A 9,129-nucleotide genomic window follows, 5' to 3' on the forward strand; every position below is an offset into this window, starting at 1 on the left:
GATATCATTAGATTTTTAGTGCAATGGCATAGTCAGTATTAGTGCAGATTCTGTGCAGTGCATAGCCAATGTATGACATTGATGTAAGCCAATGTATATTTATTTATTATTCACAATGTCTCACTTTAAAATGAATACAAACGGACATAGCATACACAAAGAACAATAATGATTAAAAAAAGGCTTGTTCAGATCACATCATGGAACTTTATTTCTGAATAATAATAGGATAGCCTAACCTCACTTGTCTTGCTCCTCCACTCCGGGATCAAACCTAATTTAGGCTTTAACCCATTAGGCCTAGAATTATTGACTGCTTTAAGTATTGAAAAATAGCAGATATACAAGCTCACAAGTGCCGCGCTGTGAGCTTGTAGATCTGCTATTTTTGAAAATGTGTGGAAATCTTTGAATATAATGTATTTTTTAAGCGAACGTTTGTAACTCAAATTTTGCTTCTGGGTGGTCCCTGGAACTAAATATTTTGAGATGGGGGTCCGTGGACAAATACATATCATTTTGGGGGTCCTTCACATGAAAAGGTTTGAGAACCACTGATATAGTAGTCTCTCAAGAACAGACTAACTGAGCTCCAGTTAAGTGAAAAGGACCTTTTCTTTGACGATGGCTGGCCAGATTGCTGACATAGAAACATAGGTTTTTCAAAAAACCTTAGAAGGAGTCAAGACACTTATAGAATCGGGTCAAAATTCAAATTTTCACAATTTTTCAAAAATAGCAGATCTACAAGCTCGCAGCTGTGAGCTTGTATATCTGCTATTTTTCAATAGTTAAAGCATAAAATAATGATACACAATACTGTGTACCCGTTCTGAATGGGTTGAATTACAACTTTTGTCTTGATAAAACAATTGTCTTGCTATACTGTCAGCTGAGTGCACTTGTGCTGAACTTAATTGACTCTGCCAGAGATGCATGGCTGCACTCTGCTGGAGGATCTTATATCATATCCTCCAACTGATATTTTATGGAGACATGGAATCCCAGGGGGAAAGCGAAAATAAGACATTCAGCTGAAATGCTCTCCTATAAGCTTCAAGTCCATTGTGGTCAGATCTCATTTCCTCTCACCACCTCTGGCTTCATGTACCATCCCATCTTGTGTCATTCATATAAGCTTATATTATATTAAGGATTATAGTCTTAAATTACGCATGGTTCTCCAGCCTCAACTGCCAGCAGCCTTTATGCACACACAACTGATAGAATAGATGTAGGCTACACAGCCTATCCTTTATGTACGGTGATTTGATTCCAAACAAATATCATATACGTGTATGCTGCTGCCAGGGACATGCTGGGACATGCAGGACATGCAAGTTGGAGAGGCTCTCATTGCGCGCTATAGAGAGAGATCTCTCTAGCGCTGCTGCTACTCAAAGATTTGCCATTTCAGATCATGACAAGTGACAGGCCAGTGGGCCAATTACATGAGTTATATTTCGTCGTTGTCGGGTGGAAACCTTGCATGTCCAAAACCGTTTGTTTTGTATTTATCATTTTAAAAATGATTTAAACTAGTGAAAACAGCCGATCTACAATCACAGCGAGGCGTTGTGTGCTTGTAGATCGGCTGTTTTCACTACTTTTGTGCGACGGCCTTGTATGATGAAGCAGGGCTCTACAAATTTGAAACTTGGAGATACGAGGTTTCTGCCCGACAGTGACGATTTACTTTGTTGGCCACCCAGCCCCCAAAATGGAACGACATTTTATTTGTAATTTTTTCCTAATGGCCGGCCTGGACCGGCCGGGAATGAACCGGCCGTTCGGGAGTTGTCCCGCTTTTCCCAATGGCCAGCACGTCCCTGTATGCTGTGCCTGCATCCATAGAGGTTAACAATTTCAGTACCGATTCAAGAACTAAAAAATGGAAGTCACAATCTCACCAAAGAGTTCTGGTGTAGGACTGTTGCCTAACTAAAGATTTACAATAACAAAGTACAGCACATCTAGAAGAATATCAGAGAAAAAACTATATATTTTATATTTTTACATTTTTAATACAAAGTCTGCTTGTGAGCAGTTTCTTTACAGTACAGTGTGCATGTGGGTTCTTGTTGGCAGTGTCTCACATGAATGACGAGGTAGGTATGATGGGGTAGGGACAGGATCAGCATCACAGCAAAATCATGGCTTTAGAAAAGTCTTTATCGGTCCTTCTATAGCTCCAAATAGAGGGCTACCGCCCCCCAAGTATTTACATAAAAAATATCCTCAAATACTTGATGTTAAATAATTACAGTACATTCAAAACTCGTAATTACATACGTGTATGCTGTGCCAATCGTTTTGTCCTTTTAGACTATATGGACTGTGCCATCATAAGTTCTTTCTTTTTGTGAGGTATTTTGTGCATTTTTAATACTTCTGCTTTGTACATTACTGTTCTTATTTCATCTTTTTTTTGTGGGCGCTTTTATGCCTTTATAGGGCAGTAGACTGACAGGAAATGGGGAGAGAGATGGGGAGTAACACACAGCAAAGGTCATCGATATCGGGACTCGAACCCGAGACACACTGTCAGGCATCAGAGCCTACAATATGTGGTATGCGCCTGGACCAGTAGGCCAGCGGGCGCCCCTGTTCTCATTTAATCTTGAGACAACAGATGTAACCTGATTATGGCAGAACAGCCCTTTAATCCACAAAGCCATTTTGGCATCAGAGATCAGGAGACGCCAACATGTCAGTATTACCCATACAGACATGTTGACGTCTCTCCCTCTTTCCCTATTTCTTCACTTTCTTCTCCCTGTCACTTTTCTCCTGCTCAGCCTTCTTCTTCTTCTCCCTCTTCTTCTCCTCCTTGATCTCCTTGTACCTCCACAGGGGAGGCTCCAGGAAGCCCTTTTGCCTCTTCTGCTTCTTCTTCTTCTCCTTCTTCGGCGTGGCCTCCGCCGACATCATGATGCTGATCTTTGGGATGCAGCCCGAGGGGAACACGCTGTTCCTCCGCGCCCCCACGCTGCGCGGGATGAACGCGGTGAGACCCTTGGTGGAGGCCATGGACAGTATGCTGCCCCGCCGCTCCGTGTCGGCGCAGCAGGCGGCGGCGATGGTTTCGGACGAGTGGATGGAGCCCCGCTTCATGCCCGAGACGGAGCCGTTGCTGTGGCACACGGCGCCCGTCCGCAGCTCCTGGTCCGTGTGCTTCTTGGCCAGCTCCTGCACGGCCAGGCGCCTCTTCCCGACCTCCGGGGGGCTGGTGGGGCAGAGCGGCCGGCATCCGGTCACCACGAGGGGGCTGTGGATGCTGGTGGTCATGCGCACCATGTGGTCCATGACGCCATTGTCCTGGGGGTCACGAGGGATGCTGAAGCCAAAGGTGTTCTTGAGCCTCTGCGTGATCTTTGAACCGGCGCCTCTTTCCGCCGCGGCGGCCTTGGACGCTCTCTCCTTGAGCTCGGGCCACTCGGCGACGTAGCTCTCGCAGAACTGCTCGGCTCTGGGCCGCAGGGCAAGGCGACGGAGGCGGTATAAAGTGTCATAACGTCCCGTCTTCAGTGCCCAGTCCCGAACACATTTGCCACGCGTGGAGTCTACGGCGTGTATGTCAGCTCCTGCACAGAAACAAGGCGCAAAACATCAATACCAGTAAGACGCCCTAAGGGAGAGAAGTCTTAGATGAGACTTGGGTCCCTGATCCGTACTTTTTAAGCAAACTTTGGGTGTGAAAGCGGCCTTAACTGAATGTGTTAACTGCCAAGTAAAATTGACATGTAAACAGAAGAATACAGCCAATCATAAAATCATTTCTTGAGGTTTGATGTTTGTCAGAGAGCAGTGGAAATTGTTCTATTGCCAAAGCTGTGCAAAACGTAATTTTCCCAAATAACATAGAAAACCCAATAAAGACAACAACAACAAAAACAAGTACTTGAAAATAGAACATCTAGCGTTATGAATATGAAATGGAAAACGGGCCTTATTTAATGAGGCAAGGGATGCAATATGTCAAAGAATACTACACTTTTAAAATAATTTGCCCCAGAATGTCAGAAATGGATGTGGCTCCTACATACCAGCCATGACAAGGGCAGACACAATTTCGTTGCGGCCCGTCATTGCAGCTTTGATGAGGGCTGTGAAGCCCCGACAGTCCCTTATTTCTGTGTCAATACCAGGGAAGTAGTTTAGGAGATACATCACTGTGCCGATGTGACCTGGAAAGTGACATAGGAGGTAGTCAACAGCAGCAATGTTTATCATATAACCTTTTTATTTCCTCAGAGATTATCAAACATATAATTTTCCAAATGTCTGTCTGTCTGTCTGAGTGAGTGTCTGGGGGTGGGGGGGGGGGGGGGGGGGGGGGGTGATGTTGTCCAAAAATCATGCAGATCGGTACACAGTATCTCTGTAGCCATTAAACGAAACGGGTATTTCTTACATTGATGCTCCTACATATTATCATGCAAGCACCAGTTAAAGTTACTTTCCATCCCTCATATACTGTGTGCACAGTGCACACCCCATAACCCCATTTCGGAGTTCATATCTTTGAACGGATAAGGGCTAGTTATGTATAATCTAACATTTTTGGCAACTCATTCCTCGATAGTAAAAGGCCTGCCATTCACATGACCTGGAGTAAATAGATATTGCTTGTGTAGCAGGTGTATTAGATATACTGAATGCATTCCACCAAAAGTCCCTCACATTGTTATTATTTGTGACTTTTATTTTGATAGATCGTTTTGGGAGCTTGTCTTTTATTTTAAAGTCCTCACTTCCTGTTTAACGTCATTTACCTGCATGTGCTGCTTTCCCTTCCCCCCTCACTTGTTAAATATGGAACGGAGGTGATCCGAACCTCCCCACCCAGCTTCGAACCCGGATCTCCCGCGTGAAAGTCCAATTTCTTAACCATTACTCCTATGGAATGAGGGCAGATACTAGACTCTTGAGGCTTCAGGCTGGGGCTGCGACTCTCTCCGCCACACTCACCCCCCTTTGACCTCCTCCTACGGGGAAGCCCGGATCCGGGTCACAGCACCAATGTAACGGAGTTGATCCGAACCTCCCCACCCGGTTTCAAACCCGGGTCTCCCGCGTGAAATCGACTCTCTCCGCCACACATAGAGTCATAGACAGAGGAGGAGACTGGTGTGCTGCAGACGACCTATATTAATGCTGGTACATTATGTCTTTGTTTATTTAGTTCAGGAAATAAATATGCCACATGTTTCGGCTAAAGTGAAACACTGAGTCTCCTGGTCATCTAAAGCACAACACAACAAGAGCGATAGCAAGGGTCTGCTGAGAAGTAGGCCCAGACCGGCTACACTTGGTATGAGAAGAAAATATTTGTCATTATAGAAAGCATTTCAACTACTGCATAATAATATGAATCAGTCAAGGAATTGATGAATCAGTCAAGGAACTGCCAGTCAATAAAGCACAGTGTACAGCAGGGGTTTTCAAAGTGGGTGACGGGGCACCCAGGGGTGCCGCGATATAACTTGATAATATTTGGAATTTATTTGGACACTTGAAAACATATTTAGTATAATTTTAAACTTGAAGTACAAAGTTATTTTCAGTCAGTTCTAACCAAAATGGCTATTATCTCAACGTTTTCCTCGCAACATAATCACTAAAATATATATGTCGGGCATAAACCTTGTATCTCCAAGTTTCAAATGTGTACGTCTTATGGTAAAGCAAGGCCCTGCTTCATCATACAAGGCTGTCGCACAAAACGAGTGAAAACAGCCGATCTACAAGCACACAACGCCTCGCGATGTGCTTGTAGATCTGCTGTTTTCACTAGTTTAGTGCATTTTATAGATGATAAATACAAAACGAACGGTTTGGGACATACAAGGTTTCCACCCGACAACGACGATATGCTATAAATATAAGGTGCTGGGAGTGAAAATTATAATGTAGGGGTGCCTCGGATTTAAAAAATATTTATGGGGTGCCCTGAGACAAAAACGTTTGGGAACCCCTGGTGTACAGTACCTCCTTGGGAAGCAATCATCAGTGCAGTGTTGCCTTCATTGTCCTGTAGGTTTACGTCTAGAAAGGGGCAGTTCAGAAGGTTGTACACAACCTCCAAATAACCTTTACAGCAAGCCACCATCAAGCCATTCTGTCGCAAAAAAAAGAATTAAATTACAAAGACAGTTAATCAACACACAGTGAAAGAGACAGAAAGGGGAGTGACACACGCAGCAAAGGTCATCAGGAACGGGAATCGAACCCTCAACGCGCTGTTTTAGTAAATAAATGTGTATTTTAACATTCAGGCCTAGAATTATTGAATGCATTAACCAGTGAAAAATAGCAGATATACAAGCTCACAGCGCGGCACCGAGTGCCGCGCTGCGAGCTTGTAGATCTGCTATTTTTGAAAAAGTCGTGAAAATGTGTGCAAATCTTTGAATATATGTATTTTCAGAGCAAATGTTTGTAACTCAAATGTTGCTTCTGGGTGGTCCCTGGAACTAAATATTTTGAGATGGGGGTCCGTGGCTGGCCAGATTGCTGACACAGAAACACTAAATCTAAATCTAAATCTAGATCTAAAAAAATCTTAGAAGGATTCAAAAGAATCGGGTCAAAATTCTAATTTTCACGATTTTTCAAAAATAGCAGATCTACAAGCTCGAGTGCCGCGCTGCGAGCTTGTATATCTGCTATTTTTCAATAGTTAAAGCATAAAATAATGATACACAATAATGTGTACCCGTTCTAAATGGGTTAACCAATCTGCAAGGCTGAGTATGTTAAAACAATATAACTAACACAGTGGTTGGAAGTGGCCATCTTGCTCTTTTATTCTTAGATCCTGTGACCTGTGGTCAGGTATGGGGCTTTTAAGCCGTGACATCATTTTGTAGGCAGAGGAGAACTCTGCCCCCAGAGCATTTTCTGTCCCTCGCTATTTCAACAGATCCGAGACAAAAATAACGACTGAAGTATAATTCTAACACTTTCCTTTCAACAGCAAAGAGAAGAAAAATGTGTAAATAGTACAAATAGTAAAAAGATTCACGGAAACTGGGGGCAGAAATTCTCCTCCGCCTACAAAATGATGTCATACTTAACAGCCCCATAGGACCACAATAATGGAAATAACCTTCCCAAATATATTCTCTGTTATGGTTCAATAAACTGTCAGTGCTCAGGTTGGAGACCAGGGTGTTGCCATAGTTTTGTACTTTCTTCTGTTCTGTATGTGTCTATGGAGTTAACATCACTCTAATAGACCCCCTGGTGTGGTTATAATATGCAAATATGTCTTCCCTGTGTATACTTGGTTTCTTCTTAAGCTCCCGAAAGCTGAAAGCCTCCGAGTCAAAAGGCCCAATTGAAATACACTGATTTAATGACATCATAAAATCTTCCCCTCCCCCTTTTTACCATACAACAACACTGTGGGTTGTGGCTAACTTCAGCTGGGTCACCACCCACATGACAACCAGTAGTTGCTCTTCTCCCTTAGAGAAGATGGGTTACTTAGTAAGGACTTAGTGCTGCCCAAAGGCTGGTGTAAATATTTAGTAGTTAGTTAAGCCCGTATCATAGTCGGGTCCGCGGTGGAAGGCTTTACACCGCGGTGTAGTCTTTTCGAGTCTTTTTGAGTCATGAAACTACAAAAGTTACATCATTCCTCGCGGTGGAGAGCTTTCCACCGTGAGTCCCGACACATATCTCTGTTTTTACTATCAGACAGGCAGGCTCTACACCCTGTTCACTGATTGGTCGACCTGAACCGGTCTAGACGGGGTAAAGGACTTCACCGTGGGCCGTGACTATGATGGCCTGCACTTATTTTCTGACTTGAGGTGGAAAGCTTTCCTTCTCAAATTTGCGGTGGATAGCTCTCCACCGTACACTCTGATACGGGCTTCTGAGATACGTTAGAGTGGTGCAACAGCTGAAATTTTAGTAATGCGTAAGTCTTGACTTAGTTGCCATTTACGTTACAACTAGGCTACGTTTGAACTTAGTGTGAGGTGGTGCAACCCCACCCTGGCCCCATGAAGTGAACGGGAACGGCGCAACTCTCTCTGAATACAAGGCTCTGAATAATGAACAGGTGGGTGAGGCCACATAAAAAACACATTTTAACACTTTCTGTACACTTTTTGGAAAAAAATCTTCATCCAAGTATAATCATAATACCTGATGATTATATTCTAGGGGGGGGAAATCACAGCACAATGTCTTTAATTCTACTCTGCAACAACCAAGGCCACCAACCAACAAAAGCATCTCAGATGTTTAAGTTTGCACTTATGGAAGAAAAGCGTTTACCCAGCCATGGATGTCCACCTCCATGGCTTCCTCTTTTGTGATTCCCCTCTCCAGAACCTTCCGGAGGGAGTGGGGAGCATTGCGTGCACACGCTGCATACAGTGAGGATGATGGCGTATGGCCATTTGCCGTCTCCCGCTTATAGTCTGGAAGTACGGAGTCATCGGAGAGTACACTTCCCGAATCTGAATCACTGCCTGAGAGGGAGACTTCTGATGCGTCTTCATCAGGACCTATGCCCAAGTGGGGGTCATCAGCCGCAGCAGTAGCCATCTAGCATGCTGCAAGGAAATTAATTATTAAAATTGTAATGTACTGTACTTACTACTTTGTATGCAACAGAGTAGGCAACACGGAACCGACCATGAGAACTATAGCTTATTATTACTTGTTCATGAAACAAACTAAGTTTCAAGTACTGTACTTAAGTACAATTTTGAGGTATTTGTACTTTACTTGCTTATAGGCTGAAGCCACACCAAATTACCTATGGGAGTGGAATCCCCATTCCGCCAATGCATTTCAATGAGAATGGAGCGGTTTCATGTCAGTAGAGGATTTCTGCAAAAAAACGCTCCATTCCGCCATTGAAATACATTGGCGGAATGGGGAATCCACTCTCATAGATACTTTGGTGTGGGTGCAGCCTTAAGCCCGTATCAGAGTCGGGTCCGCGGTTGAAGGCTATCCACCGCGGTGTAGTGCCGTGTAGTCTTTTTGAGTCATAAAACTACAACATTAACGCTCAAAAAAACTACACGGCACTACACCGCGGTGGATAGCCTTCCACCACGGACCCGACTCTGATACAGGCTTTAGGGTGCCCTCTCACCAAAA

The 9,129-nt window shown here is 44.0% G+C and overlaps 1 protein-coding gene across 1 annotated transcript; it reads right to left on the reverse strand.

The window, feature by feature from the left end:
• Positions 1 to 2,754: 2,754 nt before the first annotated feature.
• On the reverse strand, positions 2,755 to 8,565 carry ankrd33ab (ankyrin repeat domain 33Ab; the record flags this gene model as incomplete). Its single annotated transcript, XM_080728007.1, has 4 exons — positions 2,755 to 3,584; positions 4,047 to 4,187; positions 5,992 to 6,121; positions 8,293 to 8,565. The coding sequence occupies 4 exons, from the start codon at positions 8,563 to 8,565 to the stop codon at positions 2,755 to 2,757; spliced, it is 1,374 nt and encodes a 457-aa protein (XP_080584133.1).
• Between the last annotated feature and the right edge of the window lie 564 nt (positions 8,566 to 9,129).

Source organism: Nannobrachium achirus, assembly GCF_963921795.1.
Source record: "Nannobrachium achirus genome assembly, chromosome: 6".
NCBI lineage: Eukaryota > Metazoa > Chordata > Actinopteri > Myctophiformes > Myctophidae > Nannobrachium > Nannobrachium achirus.